Here is a 22,060-nt window from a genome sequence, read left to right on the forward strand (position 1 = left end):
AGTACCACCAGTGTAATCACAGAGTGTCCTCTTGGGAGCCAGGAGGAGGAAAGCCGAGGAAGTGCACTCGACAGACCCAAAACAGCATCCTAGCTGGCCCAGCCATGGACAAGCCGTGTAGCCTTGGGCAAGTCATTCCCTTCTCTGAGCCTCAGTTTCCTCATCTGTAAAATAGGGGTAATAATGCCTACTTCACAGTCATGCTGTGAAGATGAAATGTGACCCCATGTAAAGTGCCTAGAACAATGAAGGGCCCTGCATGCTGTATTACCTGTTATGCTTACACTGGCCTCGCACTGAGATCTGTGCCTGGGAAGAGCAGCGCACAGGTGGGGCTCATGAAGGTGGTGCTCATGGAGCCAGAACCGGAGCGACCCCCAAGCCTAGCGCTCCACTCCGTCAGGAAGGCACCTCACCAGCCCCTCTCTGGTCCCCATTTTGAATTTCCAAGCTGCCCACCACCAGAGCCACACAGCCTGCTATTCTAGCCCCTGCTAGAGAGTCCTGACCCTCTCCTGTCACTCCCCCCAACACCCAGCACTGTGTGCTCAGTGCCCAGAAATGACATAAAGGAAGACATGATGATGAGAATATAAACGATAAGAGAAAGGAGTGTGTGTGTGTGTGCGAGTGAGTGTGAATGCTGGTGCCAGGATCCGGGGGGATCACTTCCTAGGTGTTTTGGAGCCTCCAAGCTGGCTCCCAGCCTGGATCTGCAGTAGCTGCCAGGCGGGAAGGCACGCCGAGGCCAGGCTAAGGATCTGCTGCTGATGACAGAGGGGCTGGTCTTTGGGTGGAGGCCCAGCAGGGGCCCAGCCTGGACTGTTGTTCCTTGAAGTCCTCTCAGGACATAGTGACCCCTCTCCATCTTGGGGAACGTTTCAAGTTCCAAGCCAAACAAACCTCCTTAGACAGAAGCTTCTGGCACCCCCATTATTATTACAGGATAACCCTGTATTGGGGGCCTACTATGTGCCAGGCAACATGTCTATCCTTCAGAGAGAGTGCTTGGAAGTGAAGGGACTTGCCTAAGATCACACTGCTAGCAAGTGGCCAATAATCCGGCAAAATCAGGACACTTACTAGAAACTGAGCATCATATTAGAGACTGACTCATTCCCTCGTCTTAAATCTAGGAGGAAACAGAAGCTCAGAGAGGGCAAATCCCTTGCTGAGGTCACACAGCCAGCCGGTTAGCATCACAGCCGAGATTTGAATCCATTGTTGGGGCTTCCCAGGCCATGCAGAAGACTGAACTTGAGGGCTCTGGTTTACTGCCATCACCCTCCTGCCCTCCCCACCCAACCTCTCTTACATTACACTTGACATTATCCATCACTCTCTCCCCCTGGGAACGCCCTCCTCTGGTTTCCATGGCAGCACATTCTCCCCCATCCTCCTCCTGCTTCTCTGGCAGCTTCTCACTCTCCATGGTGGCTCCTGAGCCTAAGATGCAGGGGGATCCCAAGTCTGGGTCCCCCATCTCTTCTCTTCATCACTACCTCTGAAAGCTCATCCCCTTTTCCATCTAGGTCTCTAGCTCTGACCTTACACTGCAGCTCCACTTTTAAGTAATGACGGCTACTTACCACGTGCTAAGCACTTATGTGCTGGGCCCTATACATACATTAATTCATTAAATCCTCACAACAATCCCATGAAGGAAGTCCATTCTACGGATGAGGAAACTGAGGCACAGAGAGGGAAAGCCAAGGTCTGACTCCAGCCTTAATTAACCACTACTTCTATTACAAGGAGAGATATGAAATTGTAGGACATTTTGAAACCAGAGGCAAAAACTTTCCTCCCACCTCTTGAAAAGAGAGGAGCGGAAATTTTGGAGGAAACCAGACCTACGCCACCGCTTTGAGAGTTCTGTGATGATCCGGAACTACACTGTCAACTTGGAGCTTTAACATGCAGCATGCACGATACACTTCGAAACATGAAGATTCGGAGGGCTTCAGGAGGAACAAAAGTGCATGGAAAATCGCCCCTTTCCCTCAGATTTTTCCATTTAAGTCTTAAGTCTTCAAAAACCTCATCCCAGGATGCCAGCTACTAAGGCTCTTGGACCCCGGAGTTCCACTGACTTGAGTTCTGCCACCACCAACGAACGGGCTCCGTGACTTAGGGGTAAGTAGCAGCACCAACGAACGGGCTCTGTGACTTAGGGGTAAGTGGCTTGACCTCTCTGAGCCTGACTTCTTGTCTAAAATAAGGGCAATGCTGGGGCTTCCCTGGTGGCACAGTGGTTAAGAATCCGCCTGCCAATGCAGGGGACATGGGTTCAAGCCCTGGTCCGGGAAGATCCCACATGCCGCGGAGCAACTAAGCCCGTGTGCCACAACTACCAAGCCTGCGCTGTAGAGCCCACGAGCCACAACTACTGAGCCCACGCACCACCTCTACTGAAGCCCGCACGCTCCAGAGCCCGTGCTCCACAACAAGAGAAACCACCACAATGAGAAGCCCGCACACCGAAACGAAGAGTAGCCCCCGCTCGCCGCAACTAGAGAAAGCCTGCGCGCAACAACGAAGACCCAACGCAGCCAAAAATAATAAATAAAAATGAAATAAAATAAAAGAAGGGCAATACACTTGCCCCACTGGGCTGTCATGAAGATCAGAGGGATAATGTGCATCAAGTACGTGGCATGGGGCCTGGCACACAGAAGCGTTCGGCTAAGCCCCACACGCTGGCTACACACAGCTTCTTGGGTTTGCCAAGCACTTGAACATTTCCAGCTTTTGCACACGCTGTTCTCTCTTCTCGGTGGTCAACTCCTAGTCATCCTTGAAGGCCCTCTGACCCTTTCCACCTCTTCCAGAATTCCTACAAATATAGGTTTCAGTAAAAAGCTGGGAAAGGCACTTCCCTGTGACCCCCCGCCCTCCCTGTCACGGAACGCATCACACTGAGATGCAAAGATCTGTTTATGGAACGCATCACACTGAGATGCAAAGATCTGTTTATGCTCGTCTGAGCATGGGCTTGAACTTTCTGAGGGCAGGGCCGTATCTGACTCATTTCCGGGTCCCAGTGCCCAGTGTGCACAGGAAGCAGTCAGCCCCTGATGACTCCAAGACAAATTTGTATATAAGAAGTGGTAAAAAACAAACAACAACAACAAAAACCAGGCAGATCTGTCACAGCCACAGGAAATGGCAGTGAGTGGATCCAGAGCAGCCTCGAGACAGGCCTGTCCTAGGAGGGGTTGAAGGGGACAGTCTTTACACGGAGAAGAAACAGCCCTGGCTCCAATATCACCTCCTTCAGGAGTCTTCCCCTGTTCCTAAATTGTCCCCTTTCTATGACATCTCCACAAGGCACTAGCAGGAGGGGTCCCAAGTGATAACAAGTGTCCAGGAGTGTGTCCCCTGCCTTGCTGACACCCCGCCATTCAGACACAGAGATCTCTATAGTCCAAGGATCCATTTGGATGGTGAAGGTGGTCTAGGTGGGCTGGGACCCCAGGCCTTGGTAGCTTATCAGCCTGGATCTGAGCGCTGGGCATGGTCCCACATCTTCCAGGGTCCTAGTAGAGCCATTTCCTGAGGGAAGAAAATTCCCAGGTCTGGGGCTTCCCGAGAAGGGGACTATGCTTTGCCCACTAAGGGCAGCCTTACCCCTAATGTGTCCAAAGCCCACCTTGGTGCCTAAGTGCCAAAGCCCCTGAATGCTAGCTCAGCCCCTGCTAGAGTGACAGCCTCCCAGACAGCAGAAAGGCTTTTGTTCCAAGGAAATGACTGTCAAAGGGAGAAGAGGTATATCGTTTCTTTTTTTTTTTTTCTGTTTGAGACAAAGACGTCAATTTCTTTCCATCTGTCCCGAAAAGGGAAGAAAATTAAATTTGTTTTTACAAAGATGTCAGCACACTGCTTCAGTGGGGATTCAGCGGTGTGTGATAGAGACAGTGCTGGGGAGAGAGGGGGGAGAGGTGGGGAGGTGGGGAGATGAAGCAGGGGGGAGGCACAGGGAACAGGCCAGACCCTGATGCTGGGGGGAAGCAAAGACCTGGCAGTGGCTGAATAAAATGCCAAACAAACAAAGAGAAAAACTTCTATGCCTAGCTCTGGTGGACCTCGCCCTTCGCAGCTTGAAGGGGGCAGCTCGAGCAGGTGGGGGGCCTGGGGACGCACACTGATGCTGGCACTGCAGTTATAAAAATCTTCTTCCCCCCAGTTCCTTCAAAGTCAGGTCCCGGGGAGGGGATGTGGTTCCAGTTCACTGGACATGTCGGGTGCAGCCAGATGTTGGGAGGAGGGAGAGAGGATTTCCCGGAGGTTCTTATCAAGGCGCCAGAGACTGAGAGAAGGAAAATTCCACCCTGGTGCTTCAGATGCCCCCACCCAGTCCCAGGTGCCACCTACATGCACGGAGCTCTAACTAGTGTGGAGCTCTGTCCTCCAGCACCTGGGCCACAGAAGCCAGGGCCGTGGGGATCCCCAAAGCATCTGCCCTCCAGCTTGAGGACCTAACCTCAAAGCAGAAGCCCCCTCTCTCTGCCACCACCACCAGCCCTTGGCACAGAGGCCGACTGGCAACTCTGGTTTCGGATCCGCAGGCCCTCCCTACTCCTTCCTGTTGGGACCCTACCCCATCTGAGGCTACCCTATCCTGCAGCCTCTGTCCCTGCTCCACTGTCTCAGCCCAAGCCCCACAGGGACACAGTGCTGGAGACACTACTTCGATGCGGGGCATCTCTGCCCACTCCAGGGAAACGACTGTCAAGGAGAGAAAAGGTAGAGTGTTTCTCTCTATTTTATTTTCTCTTTGTTTATAAAGATGCCAATTTGGACCTGGAGCTCGGCAAGCCCCGCCTCTTTCTGGAACTCGGGGTTGGTACTCTACCGCAAATTGAGGCCCCATGCCCTGCACACAGGCCCTATCTCGTGGCCCGATCTGGAGCTGTAGACGCAGCCTCGCTGTCCTGTCCTTCGACTCACCCCCAGAAGGGGCCCCTCCCCACCAGAGAGGCCCAATCTTGAAGCTCAATTCCACCGTCCTCACCACTTCCCCTCCTTGGTCCTGGGCCCGGTCTCAGGCCAGACCCCAATTCCTGCAAGCCCAGCTGCAATTAGAACCCGTGGCTGTCTCGAGGTTGAGGCCCCGCCCCCCGCGCGGGGGCCCCGTTTAGCCGCCCAATCCTAGAGCAACAGGTCCCACTCCCCTAGGCTCGCTAGCTTCCCCAGCCCAGCCCAAAGCCTTTGACCTTGAGCTCAGCCTAGAGGCACCGCCCCACCATCCTTCCCCCCCCCCGCCCCCACCCCGCCTTCCCCAGACCAGAGGTCCACCCCACTGCAGGGGCCCCATCTCCAGACCAGCGGCCCCCTTCCGCCCCACTCCGCGTCGTGGCCCCCGCCCCATTAGAACTCGGCATGACCGCCGGGGTCACTCCGGAGGGGTGCGCGGCGGGCCGGCCCGGCGGGGTCAGGCGGCGGCACCACCGCCGGGACCGTCGGACAGGGTGCAGGCGGTGACCCGATCGCGGGCCGTAGCTTCGCGGGCGCGGCCGAAGCTGCCGGGTTCCGGGCGGCCGCAGGGCGTGCGGCAGAGCTGGCGGAAGCAGCGCTTGAAGTTCTCGTCAAGGAAGGCGTAGAGCACGGGGTTGAGGCTGCTGTTGGCGTAACCGAGCGCGATGCACAGGTGCAGCGCGGCCACCACGAGCGGGTCGCGGCGGTCGATGTCCACCAGCGTCCAGACGATGACAAAGATGTGGATGGGGGCCCAGCACACCACGAAGGCGCCCACCACCACCAGCACCATGCGTGTGATGCGCCGCAGACTGCGGTCCTTCTCCTTGGAGCCAGAGAGCAGGCGCACGCTGCGCAGGCGCAGCAGCATGAGGCCGTAGCAGACGGTGATGACGAGGATGGGCACAACGAAGGCGAAGAGGAACACGCAGATCTTGGTCACCGTGTCCCAGTACCAGCTGGGGCTGGGGAACTGGAGCATGCACACCACTGCCCCATCTGGGCCGGGGAAACAAGGAAAGACAGTGGGTGAGGGGCTCGTGGGCCTAAGGACCTTGTCTCCCTGCTCACCCACCCTTCTCAGCTTAGTCAAGCCCCACTGCCTCCTCCTGGCCTTTTCTCAAGGTGATTCTTCTACCCGGAATGTCCTCCATCACTTCTGCACTTGGTGAACTCCTACTCATCCTTCAAGACCTCAGCAGGATTGGCCCTAACCTAGGAGGTCTGCTTTCTATATTCTCTCCCAGTCCCTTTATCAGCCTCTATGTACATGGGCAGCAGTGATATAATGATAATGATATAATTTAGCCCAAGCCCACTAAATGACGGTCATTATGATAACTGAAAATACCCCACACATTTCCAAAGTAGCTCCAATGGGGAAAATATTGCTAGGATTGACTTAGAGAGCATGAGTTAAGAGCCGGACTCAGGGCGCCCTGGTGGCGCAGTGGTTGGGAGTCCGCCTGCCGATGCAGGGGACACGGGTTCGTGCCCCGGTCCGGAAGGATCCTGCATGCCGCAGAGCGGCTGGGCCCGCGCGTCCGGAACCTGTGCTCCGCGACGGGAGAGGCCGCAGCAGTGAGAGGCCCGCGTACCACAAAAAAAAAAAAAAAAGAGCAGGACTCAAGCCCTGCTGTGTGATGTGGCCTTGGGCAAATTATTGAACCTCTATCAGAGCTCCCATAAAGTGGGACTAACAACGGTACCTAAACTCATAGGGTTGTTGTGAGGATTAAATGGGCCATGGCATGGAAAGCATTTAGCGCAGCGGGGTTCAAGCACTTGGTGCACTCACAGGGCCGAGGAGCAGAAATGTATGAGAGTCCGGGGGTCAGAACTAGGGCCAAGGAGGCAGATGTCAGCTTAATGTCAAGAACTTTCTGACTGCCACCACTTGTCCCAAGATAAGAGGGGCACCTAGGATGGAAGGAGCTCCCTGTTCCAGGAGTGTGGCCTTGGGCTGGATGAGCACCTCAGGGGATGTTATGGGGTTCAGATACAGGGCTGAGGCTGGCCCAGGGGACTTCCAGGACCTCTTGGGATTCTGGAATCTGAGGACCCACCCAGTGGACTTGGAGCCTGAGAGATGTAAGAAAAGGGCTGGGATCCACAGACAGAGCGGGTCCACAGGACATCAGGCTGGCAGGACCCCCACCAATGACTGAACCCAAGGGCTTCATTGTACAGATGGCAGAAGCAGGCCCAGAGAAGAACAGCACTTGTCCAAGGTCACACAGCAAGTGGCTTACAGAACTGAGTGCCAGTGACACACACCGGGGGAGTGTATGTGTGTGTGTAAAAGAGTGTGTGTGTGGGGGGGGTTGGGGATGAGGGGGCCCATCTGGCCTGGCCCCAGAAGGGCTGCAGTTAATGGCCTGTAAACTGAAGGCTGACAGTGAGGAATGGGGCCCAGCTGGTGAGTCAAGTCTAATCACACAGAGACTATATAAGGCACCAGGAGCTCTACCCTTGTGAGAGTGGAAGGTGGCCAAGAAACCTCCCACCAAACCTGTTCCCTCTCCTACCACAACACAAACCTTCACCCCAGCAGCCAAAAGGAGCAACAGATATGGGGGCAGGAGCCTTGGGTTCTAGGCCGATTCTACCAAATGTCTGGCTATGTGACCCTAAGTAAACCACCTGACCTCTCTGATTGTTTTCTTTCGGTCCTATGGAAGTAGGAGTCCCTGCCTTGTCTATCTCACAGGCTTAATCATCCTGATAGCTGCTACTTATTGGGCCTTGACAATGAGCCAGGCCTTGTCCTAAGTCTTTTACACGTATAACCTCATTTAATCTTTTCAACACTCCACGATAGAGTGTGGCTCAGCTAGGTTAGTGACCAGTGTCTTTGGCCCCCTGCTAAACTACTTTTCCCACTTACATCAAGTAGGGGTCATGTGACCAGCCATCACTAGGAAGTGATGCGCCCTGACATTTAAAAGTGGTTGTGCTTTCTCACCACTCCCATATTCATCTGCTGGCCAGATGCCAGCACACTGCATCCAAAACCATCACTTGGAGCCTGGATCCCTGAATGACTGTGTGGAATAGAGCCCCTCCTCCGCTTACTCACATTGGATTGTGATGTGAGTGAGAAACTTCTACTGTGTTAAGCCTTGGAGCTTTGGAGATTGTTACAGCAGCCATCCTGACTGATACAGGTGGTTACTGTACTAATTACCATTTTACTCTGAGAAAATGCACCTGTCATTCTGTGCAGGCCATTCTCTAGGCCTTGCTTTGGTTATCTGGGTCAACGGGGTGGAAGGGAATTTGGGATGGGATTGCAGATCTTGTGGCCTGCACTGCTCACTGGTCAGTGACACCCTCACCCCACCGGCTATCCATCCATCTCCCTAAAGGTCAGTCATCCACACATCTAGCCATCTGTAATCCCATTTATAAACTTCCTTTGGCCAGCTACCCGTATGACCACCTCACAACAGTCCACCATTCACGTCCCCATTGGTTGCCTATTCACAGTCCCACTGGCCAGCCATCCACACTTTCATTGATCAGCAATCCATATTTCCATTGGTGAGCCACTTACACCCACCCTGGTAAGTGGCCTGCAAACCCACGGAGGCCCGTGAGCTGCCTCCTGTGGTCAGTGACCTGTACCAAGGCTCCCTCCCTCACTCACCCCGGGGGCGGGTCACGGCCATGACCATGATGGGTACACCAACAACCGAGGCCAGGACCCAGATGCAGATGTTGATCAGCTTGGCCTTGGCAGGTGTACGTAAGTCCAGGGCCTTGACAGGGTGGCAGACGGCAATATAGCGGTCGACACTCATCATGGTGAGCGTGAAGATGCTGGTGAACATGTTGTAGTAGTCAATGGAGAGCACAGCCTTGCAGAGCAGTTCCCCAAAGGGCCACGTCTCCATCAGGTACTTGGCACTCTGGAAGGGCAGTGTGCTGGTGGCCAGTGCGTCTGCCAAGGCCAGGTTGAAGATGTAGATGTTGGTGGCCGTCTTCATCTTAGTGTACCTTAAAAGGAAGTGCATTTGTAATTTTTCCATTTCACAGATTTCAGTTTCACATGAAACTCAGGGAGGGGAAATGACTTGCCAAAGATCACACAAAAGGTCAGGGGCAGAAGTGGGACTAGAACCCTGAACTATCTGATTCAGCATCGCTCCTTTCCACTATAACAGATGCAAAAGGAGTTCTCTGGCAGGGGGTAACTTTGGCAGGAGGTATTGGAGGAAAAACCCTTATCTTCCCAGGGGTTCTAAGCAATATGGTTAAAGATAAAGCTGGGCTCCAGAGGAAAACACGTCTAGGTCCTAATTCTGCCTCTACTGTTTATTAGCTGAGTGACTCTAGACTAGTAACTTGAATTCTCTAAGCCTCAGTGTCCATAACTGTCAAAAAGGGGTGATACTTTTACCAACCTCATAGGGTTGTTATAAAATTTAATGAGATGATACAGCATTTAGCACTGAGCTCAAAGCATGGTAAGTGCTCGGTATGTGATAGCTGTTATTATTCTTCATATATAAGAGTGAAGCTGGGGGCTAGACCAGAGTGACCTGACCCTCTGGCCTCTGCCACTGATCTGGCCTTTTGGGAATATGACTAGCCAGCTCCAAGGAAGCCGGGGCAAACTGGCTGGGGCCTTACACTGCCTGGATATTCTCCATGGTAGACCAGGGCTCCCAGTCTATGGTCCCATCCAGACCATCTTATCCCCAGGTAGCTGGACTCACCCAGCTGTGGGGAAGGGGAGCAGGTGACAGAGTCACACATCTGACCCAGGGTGTGAGCCCAAGGGTCCAAGCCCGATGTCTGCAACAAGCTGGGCACCCAGAGTTCTGCAACGTCCCTCCATGCTCTACGCTGCTGCCCAGCTGCCTGCACTACAGCTGACCCCTTGTCGGGCCAACATTTATAGTCAAAACGCCTCTGTACCAGGGCCTGGGCTGGGCACCGGATAGCCTGCAGGAGGCTAAATACACTGCAATAGACCATTCCCATGCAGTGTGATCATCACGGAAACACATGCACACTGAGGCAGGGGTAAGGATGCCTTTCATGCCCCTGGAATGATCTGAGAAACCCAGGGAAGGGTTGCATGAGGAACTCCTCAAATTTCAGAGCAGGAAGAGCCCTGAGAGATTGATGGGAAGTGATTTTGCTACCATGTGGTCCAAGGACTCCCAAAGGAATTACCGGAAGAGCCTGTGAGAAGTGCAAATTCTTGGACCCCACCCCAGACCTTCTCAATATTTTTTTTTGGAGGGGGGGCCATGCGCGGCATGTGGGATCTTTGCTCCCCGACCAGGGATCGAACCCATGCCCCCTGCATTGGAAGCGCAGAGTGTTAACCACTGGACCACCAGGGAAGTCCCCTTCTCAATCTTAATCTCGGGAATTCAGGCCTGGGAATCTTCATCTTTAACAAGACACCACACACACACACACACACACACACACATATACACACACGATTCTCACGGAGTTTAATTTGAGAAACAATATGTAGCCTAAAGCCCACACGGGGGAGAGATGGGAAACTGACCCAAGGTCACAGAGCGACAGCGGCGGAACCAAGGTGAGAACTTGGACCTCCCGGCTCCCAGACCCTCCACCAAGGGTGGAAGCACGCTGTGTGCCTCTGCTCCTCCGGGCCGGAATCCCCCTGACACCATGCCGAGCCCGGGGCACCCAGGATGAGCGCACCCAGTGTGTTCTGCATGACTGAACAAACTCATATCAGCTAAGGCTGTTCCTTCATGAAGTAACTGATTTTTTTGGTTAAAAAAAAAAAACTGACTCCTTCATGGTCCTTCAGGGCCAGCATCTGTCCCACTCCCTCCCAAAATAACTATCTGCCCTGGGCTGGAGAAGCAAAAAGTTTTGCTCGGAGACAGCAGAACTGCAAGTCTCGGGAAGTCCGCCTTCAGCGGGTGCAGGAACAGCTGTGTGGGAGGCCGCCTCAATCCGCAGCTGACTTGTCTAATTTCACTTCTTTTGCGCAGAACAATCAGAGGCTGTTCTTTGCCTGCTATTTTGATTTGGAAAGGATCCTTCAATTTCCAGAGGGGGCTGGGACGCTGGGAAGTGGGTGATGAAGCTGCTGTCGCTGGTCCGGGCAGGGCTGAGGCACAGCTGACTCTGGCAGGCGGGGCCCCAGCAGAGGGAGAGGGAGGCCTCTCGTCACCGGCCCCCCACCACTCCCACGGCTCACCAGCTGTCAAGCCCCGTCCTCTCCACCTCCTCAGACAAATCCTGCCACTCTCTGGCTCTCAGCCCCATAGGGACCCCCCAAAGTTCCTCCACATTCCACAAACTGGCCCTGACCACCTCTTAGGTCTCAGCTCCCAGAACCTTCCCCCTGATGGACGTGCCCCCCACCCCCATCCCGGCCTCTCTGCTGTTCCCATCCCACCTCAGGGCCTCCAGACTGCTGCTCGCTCAGCCTGGAACCCTCATCCTCCAAATTTTGCCTGGCTTGTTCCTTCACGTAATTCAGGATCTATTCAAATATCTCCTCCTCAGAGAAGCTGCCCTGCCCTCTCTATCTTAAGCCCTCTCTTCCCTCTCTTTACGCTGCTTCATTCTTCACAGCACGAACCACCACCCTGAAGGCAGGGCGCTTTGCCCATCTCGTTCGCTGCTGTATCGTCAGGCCTACTAATGGTACCTGGCCAATAGCAGGCTCTCAGTAGACATTTGTGGTACAGATGTCTTAGTCCAAGCCTCCTCAGTTCTCACGGGAACCATCACAGCAGGCTCCCTGCCCCACACTTCATCCTCCACATGAAAAGGTAGATTTTCGCAGGCAGATTCGACTCTACCGCTTACAATCCTTCCATGGCTCCCCACCGCCATCTGGATAAAAACCAAGCTCCTCACACTGGCATTCCATCTGGGTAGCCTCCTTTCCCACTGTGGCTGCCCACCACATCCAGCCGCATCTGTGGTTCCCTGAGATGCTCGTTCACTCTAGCAAGCCCTCCCTCCTAAGAGACAGCCACTGTGATGGTTTGGCAGGAATCCTTCCAAACCGCATAGGTGTGGTTTCTGCCAATGTAATACAATTACCTAGTGTTACAGTACTATAATGGAAACACTTGCCCCTCTGCCCTACCCCATCCTCACTTCTCTGTCCTGCTCACCAGAGGCAACCGCTTTTAATGTTTTAAATTATTTTTCTAGTGATTATCTCCAGAATTCTAAATAATATGCTTAAATGTCTATTTCTTGATGTATCTATTTCAGACAGTATCTGTTGAAGTTTGTATTCGGTTAAGCCAGGCTATGCAGCAGTAACAGACAATCCCAAAATCTCAGTGGCTTAACACACAAAAAAGCTTCAGTTCTTACCCTTGCAGCATCCATTCAGTGTCTCCAGCACAACCATATTCCATGAGGCATTTCCAGCCTGCTTCAACCTTGTGGCTCTGCTATCTTACCCCAAGGCCTCCTTGGTCACCACAGAGGGAGAAGTGACAGCCACAGGGTCATCTAAGCTTCATTCTAGCTGCAAGACAGTACTTTCACCTGAAGCTGACTGACCAGAACTAGTCATATGGCCCCACCCAATTGCAAGGGGCTGAGAAGTAAGTTGTCTTTCATGTGCCCAGAAGGAGGGAGAACGAAATATTAGTGAACACTACTAAGATCCTCCACAACTCTCTAAATCTGGTAGATGAGGATTAACTCTCTTACACTACACAACTTCCTCTCTCCATCCTCCCAATATAGTTCTACCACCATTTTTAAATTTTTAGCTAAATTGATTTTCAAGGTTTACTTCTTTTCAGGGTTTATATTCTTTTTTTTTCTTTTAAGCTTTTTTTTTTTAATTTTTATTTTAGGCTGTGTTGGGTCTTCGTTGCTGTGTGCAGGCTTTCTCTAGTTGCGGCGGAGGGGGGCTGCTCTTCATTGCAGTGCACAGGCTTCTCATTGTGGTGGCTTCTCTTGTTGCGGAGCACGGGCTCTAGGCGCGTGGGCTTCAGTAGTTGTGGCTCACGGGCTCAGTAGTTGTGGTTCGCGGGCTCTAGAGTGCAGGCTCAGTAGTTGTGGCGCACAGGCTTAGTTGCTCTGCAGCATGTGGGATCTTCCCCGACCAGGGCTTGAACCCATGTCCCCTGCATTGACAGGCGGATTCTTAACCACTGAGCTGCCAGGGAAGCCCCACAGGGTTTACATTCTTATGACTTTGTAGATACTGTCCACTGAGCCAGATGGTATACTATAGTTACACTTATTTTCTAGTACTGATTTTTGTTTTTCCTGGAGTTAATAATTGCTTCTTTTTTTCATTTGCTTAGTTCTGGGTACATACTGATAAATCTCTTCAAACACTCCAGCAGATCCATAAAATGCCTTTTCCATGCAGTCACATAATCGATCAGTTCCTTTTGTTTTTCTAGTGAATCCACTTCCTGGAGCTTCCCTCCTCCCCTTTCAATCTGGGACTGGTTGCTTTCTAGACAAGCTGCACACCTGTTTCCTGGGTTACAAGTCTTCTTATCTGGGTTTATGCCCTTATTTTAGTGGAGCATATCCTCTAGTCACTTCCTAAGAAAGGGCACGTAGGAAGTAAAAATTTTACACCCTTGCATGTCTGAAAATGTCTTTCTTCTATCCTCACTTCTGATTTCATTCATTCTACATAAAAGAGTAGATTGGAAATCATTTTCCCTCAGAAAATTGAAGGCATGGCTCCCTCATCTTCTAGTTTATAGTGTTGTCACTGAAGTATCTGAAATGATTCTGATTCCTGATGTTTTGTATGCAATCTGTCCTCCCCACCCCTGAAATTTTTAGGACCTTCTTTCTATTCCCAGTATTCTGACATTTGTGATGATGTGCCTTAGGATGGCTCTTTTTCATTTTTATTAGGTCTTCTCAGTCTCAGGTTTATGCCCTTCAGTATACAATGTCCTCTCATCATATCTTTGATCACTTCCTCCCCTCTGCTTTCTCTGGAATCCCTGGACAATCTGGTAGTCAGATATCAGGTCCCCTGGATTGATCATCTAATTTTCTTATCTTTTTTATTTTCCATCTTTTTGGTACATCTTCTGGGAAATTTCCTTTTCATTACCTCTCAACCTTTCTACTGACTTTTTAAAACTTTGTTTTGTCTCTCATGTTTTATTTTCCCAGTGCACTTTCTTCTCTTATTGTTCCTTTTTATATAGCATCTTATTTCTAATATCTTCTCTACTCTCTCTGAGGATACTAATAATTTTTGTTTTGGATTTTCTTCTGCTCTCTGCATTGTCTATCTGCTTCGAACATTTTTCTTTATTTGTCTGCTTTGGCTTCCCTCTTTTATCCTGGACACTTCCTTCAAATATCCGGTGATATGTGACTAAAGGTTGGTCTTTGAGTGAAGCACTCATTAACTAATTGATAGCTCTTGGGGTGGGGGGCTGTCAACTGGTGTGCTCCATTCTACGGGGATTGAATGAAGATCTGGCTTTTACACTAGGAGTATTTAAATATCAGTGTCTGTAGGTCTCTTCTTTGGGGTCTTCAGAAGAGAATCCTCCCATTTCCTGCCTGGGGACCACACTTCTGGCTGTCAGGATTCTGGTAGCAGAGCTGGAGAAGGGGTCTGAGAAACCTCCATTTTTTCCTTTGGTATCTCACTCTGACCCTTTCTGTGTCTACTGGTCCCAAGTTCAGTTCCTCCAGGTTAACTTCTCCAAGGAAAAAACCCTGGCCTCCTGCAGAGTGTAGGGGTGGCCACCTGGCTATGCAGGGTACAAGGGATGGGGGACTAAGGGTCTCACTGCTCTCTCTATAGGTAATCAATTCCCTGCCCCTGTTTTCAGCCCCACCTCTCACCCCTTCTTAGCCTGTTCCTCCTCTTTGAATTGCTTTTCATCATCCAAATATGTGTTGCCATACCTTAAAGAACATAAACTGAGACACAAGAGATGAAGTGATTTTGCCCGAGGTCACATGGCCATTAAGTGGCAGAGCTGGTATTTAACTCAGGAAGTCTAGTGCCAACACCTGGTAATGACTTTGCTGTTCTGCCCCTCCATGATTTTTACCTTCCTTCCTCCTCTACTTCCTTTGTCCTCCATATTTCAAAAAGTCAAGGAATGTGAGCTTATTATAAGCTGAGGTTTGTTCACTCATCCAACAGGTATTAATCGAGCAGCTGGTATGTGCCAGGCACTGAGTAACGGATATAGGAGTAAAGATGGCAGTCTGACGTCTTGAAATTTATGGTCTCAGGGAGGGGGCAGACACTGAACAAATTGCTGCACTGTTTAGGCAGGGGAGTGATGTGATTTGATTTATGTGTGTTTCTCAAAAGATCATTCTGACTCTACTGTGTGGAGGCTAGTTGTAGGGCAGAGCAAGAATGGGTGAGAGAATGAATTTCCTAGGAAGATAAATTATTTATTTCCCCACATCTCAAAATCCTACTGTTGGTCTCTAATTCCTTTTTTCTTTTTCCTATTTCAAAAAGTTGTAGATATGACATTGGACCCTTATATTATACCATACTTAAAAATTAACTCAAAATGGATATAAGACCTAAATGTAAGAGCTAAAACAATAAAACTCTTAGAAGAAAACATAGAGGGAAAGTTTCGTGACACTGGATTTGGCAGTGACTTCTGGGATATGATACCAAAAGCACAGGCAACAAAAGAAAAAATAGATAAACTGGACTACATCAAAAGTCAAAGCTCTTGGGGCTTCCCTGGTGGTGCAGTGGTTAAGAATCCACCTGCCAAGGCAGGGGACATGGGTTCGAGCCCTGGTCCAGGAAGATCCCACATGCCACAGAGCAACTAAGCCCGTGCACCACAACTACTGAGCCTGCGCTCTACAGCCCGCGAGCCACAACTACTGAGCCCGCATGCCACAACTACTGAAGTCCATGCACCTAGAGCCCATGCTCCGCAACAAGAAAAGCCACCGCAATGAGAAGCCTGCGCACCTCAACGAAGAGTAGCCCCCACTCGCTGCAACCAGAGAAAAGCCATGCACAGCAACAAAGACCCAACGCAGCCAAAAAATAAAATAAAATAAAATAATAAAATAAATAAATTTATTAAAATAAAAAAGTCAAAGCTCTTACGCATCAAAGGACACTATCAACAGAGTGAAAAGGCCATCCACAGAATGGGAGAAAATATTTGCAAATCACATATCTGATAAGGAGTTAATATCCAGAATATATAAAGAACTCCTACAACTCAACAATAAAAAAGCAAACAACTAGATTTGAAATATGGGTAAAGGACTTGAACAGACATTTCTCTAAAGATATTCAAATGACCAATAAGCACATGAAAAGATACTCAACATCGGGCTTCCCTGGTGGCGCAGTGGTTAAGAATCCACCTGCCAATGCAAGGGACACGGGTTCAAGCCCTGGTCTGGGAAGTTCTCACGTGCCGCGGAGCAACGAAGCCCGTGCTGCACAACTACTGAGCCTGCACTCTAGAGCCCGCGAGCCACAACTACGGAAGCCCGCGTGCCTAGAGGCCATGCTCCGCAACAAGAGAAGCCACCACAATGAGAAGCCTGCGCCCTGCAACGAAGAGTAGCCCCCACTCGCCACAACTAGAGAAAGCCTGCGAGCAGCAACGAAGACCCACCACAGCCAAAAATAAATAAATAAATAAAATTAATTTTTAAAAATCATATTAAAAAGCTATAAAAAAAGATACTCAACATCATTAATCATTAGAGAAATGCAAATCAAAACCACAATGAGATACCACTTAGGATGGCTACTATTAAAAAAAAAAACAGAAAATAACAATTGTTGATGAGGATGTGAAGAAATTAGAACCTTGTGCACTGTTGGGGGAATGTAAAATGGTGCAGCCACTGTGAAAAATAGCATAGCAATTCCTCAAAAAATTGAAAATAGAATTGCTATATGGTCCAGAAATTCCACTTCCAGGTATATATCCAAAAGAATTAAAAGTAGGGTCTTGAAGAGATATCTGTACACCCAGGTTCAAAGTAGCATCATTCACAATAACCAAAAGGTACCCATTGACGAATGAATGGATAAACAAAATGTGGTCTATACATGCAATGGAACATTATTCAGCCTTAAAAAGGAAGGAAATTCTGACACACGCTACAACATAGATGAGCCTTAAGGACATTGGGCCAAGTGAAATAAGCCACCCACAAAAAGACAAAAACCTCTATGATTCCACTCATGTGAGGTACTTAGTCAGTCATAGCAGCAGAAAGTAGAATGGTGGTTGCCAGGGGCTGGGGGAAAAGAGAAATGGGGCGTCATTATTTGATGGGTACAGAGCCTCAGTTTGAGAAGATGGAAAAAAAGTTCTGGAGATGGATGGTGGGGATGGCTGCACAGCAAGGTGAATGCACTTAACGTCAGTGAACCGTACACTTCAGAACGGTTAAAATGGTAAAGTTTATGTTATGTGTATTGTACCGCTATCAAAAAAGAAGCTGTGGCTATAATCAAGTGCTCGCACTGTGTCTGCGGTCTAGGCTAGAGAGTTTGGTGAGGGAGTCCTCTAGAGCCATTTGGATCTTAGCTCAACATACTTAGCTGTGTGATCTTGAATATATTACTGCACCTCTCTGAAGCTGTTTCCCTCCTTGGTAATTTCAGTGTACTCATGCTTTTTAAGAGCCAACACATGTGAAAGTGTCTAGCTTACTAGCCAGCACACAAACAAGAATTAGCAGCCCTTTTGCGTTTATTTCCCCTGACAATTTTTGCTTTTTTTCCTCATAGAATTCAATCCTCCATGGATTGGACCTAACCCTGGGGGTGAACTCTACTGCCTCTGCAATGCCTTGGGAAGCTCTTTGGTTTTCTTCTAGATCAAAATCCCCTTTAAGCTCATCTTGAATTCCATAGCTGCTGGGGAATTTGCTCCCAACCATTCTTCTCAGACCCCACGCAGGCTACCCTTATATGAAGCACCATGTTGGTTTCAGAGCCCTAGATCCAGTCCGTCATCTGTCCAACAGGCCCCCCTGTCAGGGAAGAACACAGCCACCTCCATCCATTTTCCTTCAATTTGATGGCGACTGGGCATGTTCTCTGACTGACGTACAACCCGGGCCACATTAAATCCACACACGCTCCTGGGTCTCTGGAGAGCTGGGCTTCTCAACCGACAAGGAAGCTCCTAGTAAGAACTTCCTCCCCCAGGCAAAGCCAGGGCAGCGTGCTGACATCTTAATGCCCGGTGCCCAGAAGAAGGCTGAAACAGTGTCTCCTTTCTAACAGTCCCTGTTAGACCAGGGACTGGTCTAACAGCTTTGGGCGGGTCGTTTGTTTTCTTTAAGCAATATTCTCTGTCTTTTCTTTCATGTACCAGGCACTATGCCAAAAGCAGTGAATGCAAGATTTCATTTCATCGTCACTGCAACCCTGAGTGTTAAGACCATGCATGGAACGTCCCCATTCTACAGAGGAGCTAAGTTAGACGGCTCATACAAAGACACGCGGCTAGGATGGCAGCATTCAAACTCAGACTTGGTTTCCAGAGCCCACACTTATAACCACTCAAGTCTGTACGTCACTGTTCACTGTCCCCCCGCCACCCTGCGCTAGCTTATCACATGTTGGCCATGGGGAGGGGGCCAGTCTGGAGGCCGGGACCAAAGGGAGGGAACTGGTCCAGAGGTGGGCTGCCTCCAGAGCCTTTGCCTGTTTTCACACATTCCTCAACTCCGCGAGGGTTTGGAGAAAATCTGCTCACAGCCCAGGCAGGGTCGGGGAGAGACAGACTTATAAACAACAGAACAATGTCACAGGCACCGTGACAGGGCTCAGTGGGGCAAGGAGGAGAGGTCAATTCAGAACAAAACGTACACCTCTGGTCACAAGGGGGTGGCAACCAGTATTGTGGTACAACAACTACGTGCCAGGTCTTTCTCAGGCATGATTTTATGTACTTCTTACACCTGTGTTTTGTTTTTTTAATGGATAATAAACAGTTGTTGGACATTGACTCTTTGCCAGGCACTGGGAAAGCATTTTACATCATTTAATCTTCCTAGCACCCCTACAGGGTAGACAGTATTTATCATTCCCGATTTATAGAGAGCAGTAAAGGAACTTGTCCACGGTTGCAGTCAGAGGCTGAGCAGAGATTCAAACCCTGTGCTCTTCCCCGAGACCCCGGTGCCTTCCTCTGGACTTCAGTTTCAGCTTCTCCCCTGAGGACCCAAACTGTGCGCCCCTCACGTATTTGCTTTTTGTTTTTGTTTTTGTTTTGTTTTGTTTTGTTTTGCAGTACGCAGGCCTCTCACTGTTGTGGCCTCTCCCGTTGCGGAGCACAGGCTCCGGACGTGCAGGCTCAGCGGCCATGGCTCACGGACCCAGCCACTCCGCGGCATGTGGGAACCGGGGCACGAACCCGTGTCCCCTGCCTTGGCAGGTGGACTCTCAACCACTGCGCCACCAGGGAAGCCCACGTATTCTCTTTGACAAGGAAAACATAAGGTACCGAAGGCGTGGCATTGTCTTGGTCACCACTATGTGCCTGGGACTTCCAGCAGCACCCAGCTCAGAGCAGGCGCTCAAAATACATCTGTTAGGGAGTTCCCTGGTGGTCCAGTGGTTAGGACTCGGCACTTTCACTGCTGGGGCCCAGGTTCAATCCCTGGTTGGGGAACTAAGATCCTACAGGCGCAGCCAAAAAACCAAAAAAATGGAAAACAAAAAAAACACATCTGTTGAGTGAATGAACATCGACGTGTCTGTCCTCCACACTAGACTGGGAAGTCCTGCAGGCAGGAACCGTGTCCCTTTCATGCTGTGCAAAGGAGACATAGTGGTTACTGGAGGACTCCCTGTGGGACAGAGAGTCAGGAGCCCTGATTCTTGGAAGTAACCAGCCACAGACCCAAAAGCTTTGGGACAAATTAGGACAGCGCTTCCTCCTGCCTCCCCCCTCTCTCCCTTCCTCCCCTCCTCCCTTCTATCCTTAACCTGGACCAACCCAGGTCCCCTGAAGGACACCTGGGCCTGACCCTGTCTGCCCTGAATCTGCAGTGACTCAGCTCTGCCACTGCAAAGGGAAATGTTGTCAGATCATTTCCCCAAAGCAGCTAATTTGTTTTTAACTAAACTGAGGGGTATTTTTTTTTCCCTTAGGCACAAGAGCTCATGGGAGTCAAAGCCAGGGCAAGAGACCTAAAAACAATAACAGCAACAGCAACAAGCTAAGAGCACCAACCCTCTGTCTGACCGACCTTACGGCACCTTAGGAACCAAATCAAACAAAATGCTTGAGCCTAGATCAAAACTCACTTGGTCCCAAACAGCGTGGACTGCTGGAGCATTTAGAGTTAATTTTATTCCCCAATGCTTTGTGAGATCTCAGAAATAACATCTGCTCCCTATAAAAGGTCCAAACAATACAGAATCACTTCATAAAGAAAATTTAAAAACCAACATCAATAGTACAGACGATCATTAACAGACAACAGGCAAACACACAGGCCCTGTTTTATATAAATGGGATCTGGTTCTAACGTTATTAAATAACCTGTTTCTTTCTTCTCAAAAATATGCTGTGACCATCTTTCTATATCCACAGATACAAATTAATATAATTTTTGGTGACCGATTGTTATTCTAGTCTAGAGGTCAACAGGCTTTTTCTGTAAAGAGCCAGAGAGTAAATATTTTAGGCTTGGGAGGCCGAAATACTTGGTAGGCCTGGATGCATATTCTTCTGTTTCTTGCTTTTGTTCTTTTTTTTTTTTTTTACAAGCCTTTAAAAGTGTAAAAACCATCTTTAGCCCAAGGACCACACAGAAACAGACTACAGGCTAGAGCTGGTCTCACTTATAGACACTAAAGTTCCTGAATACAGTTACTTAATAAATCCTCCTTTAAAAGACATGTAGGTTGTCTCTGCCTTTTCGTTATTATAAATAATAGTGTGATAAACATCTTTGTGCACACGGATATCTGATGGTTTCCTTGGGGAAAATTCCTAGAATCTCAGAGATAGAAGGAAACTTCACAGTGAGGGCATTCCCTCTGTAGCACTCCAGACAAATGGCTACGCAGCTTCTGCTTGAGTATATCCAGAGATGGGGAACTCACCACCTGTAGGCACAGTCCATCCTATTGTTGGGACCACTCACAGGATAACAAGTTCTTTGTTTTATTTGACCTGAAAACTGCCTCCTTCTCACCTGGCACCATTTTTCCTGGTTCTGCTCACAGAATCACAGAATCTAAACCTAACCCTTCTCCCTTCCACGTCTTGGAAAATAAAGATATTAACAGTACACAGGGGCTTCCCTGGTGGCACAGTGGTTGAGAATCCGCCTGCCATTGCAGGGGACACGGGTTCGATCCCTGGTTCGGGAAGATCCCACATGCCACGGAGCAGCTAAGCCCGTGTGCCACAACTACCTAGCCTGCGCTCTAGAGCCTGTGAGCCACAACTACTGAGCCCACATGCCGCAACTACTGAAGCCCACGCTCCTAGAGCCCGTGCTCCACAACGAGAGAAGCCACCGCAATGAGAAGGCTGTGCACTGCAACGAAGACCCAATGCAGCCAAAAATAAATAAATAAAATAAATAAATTTATGAAAAAAAAAAAAAACTATACACACTTCAACCAGCTATGATGAGACCTGAGTTAGTACAAGTGCTCAGTATGCGTTAGGGGTTCTGCCGAGTTGGTGAGCTGCCTTCTCACGCCGTGTAGCCATTCCTTGGAGCCCTCATCTCGGTTGGGCCTCATGCATTCAAGAGTGTGATTATCTGAGTAAAGATGATACCACGGGACTTCCCTGGTGGCGAAGTGGTTAAGAATCCGCCTGCCAATGCAGGGGACACGGGTTCGAGCCCTGGTCCGGGAAGATCCCACATGCTGTGGAGCAACTAAGCCCGGGCACCACAACTACTGAGTCCACGTGCCACAACTACTGAAGCCCGTGCGCCACAACTGCCGAAGCCCACGCGCCTAGAGCCTGTGCTCCGCAACAAGAGAAGCCACTGCAGTGAGAAGCCGTGCACCTTAACGAAGAGCAGCCCCCACTCGCCACAACTAGAGAAAGCCTGTGCACAACAACAAAAACCCAACACAGCCAAAAATTAAATAAATAAATTT

The 22,060-nt window shown here is 49.9% G+C and overlaps 1 protein-coding gene and 1 non-coding gene across 2 annotated transcripts in view; one reads left to right on the plus strand and one right to left on the minus strand.

The window, feature by feature from the left end:
- Positions 1-5,287: 5,287 nt before the first annotated feature.
- OPRD1 (opioid receptor delta 1) overlaps positions 5,288-22,060 on the minus strand; it is a 36,418-nt gene continuing 19,645 nt past the window's right edge. Inside the window, exons 2-3 of the mRNA XM_033855246.2 lie at positions 8,627-8,976; positions 5,288-5,976 (exon numbers count right to left, since the gene is read on the minus strand). Of these exons, the coding sequence (XP_033711137.1) occupies positions 5,435-5,976; positions 8,627-8,976 (892 nt within the window). The 3' untranslated portion in view covers positions 5,288-5,434. The remainder of the gene's footprint in view (positions 5,977-8,626; positions 8,977-22,060) is intronic.
- On the plus strand, positions 19,527-19,598 carry TRNAE-UUC (transfer RNA glutamic acid (anticodon UUC)). Its single transcript has one exon. It is a non-coding gene; the product is annotated as a tRNA-Glu (tRNA).

The sequence above is a fragment of the Tursiops truncatus genome, chromosome 1, assembly GCF_011762595.2.
Source record: "Tursiops truncatus isolate mTurTru1 chromosome 1, mTurTru1.mat.Y, whole genome shotgun sequence".
Taxonomy (NCBI): Eukaryota; Metazoa; Chordata; class Mammalia; order Artiodactyla; family Delphinidae; genus Tursiops; species Tursiops truncatus.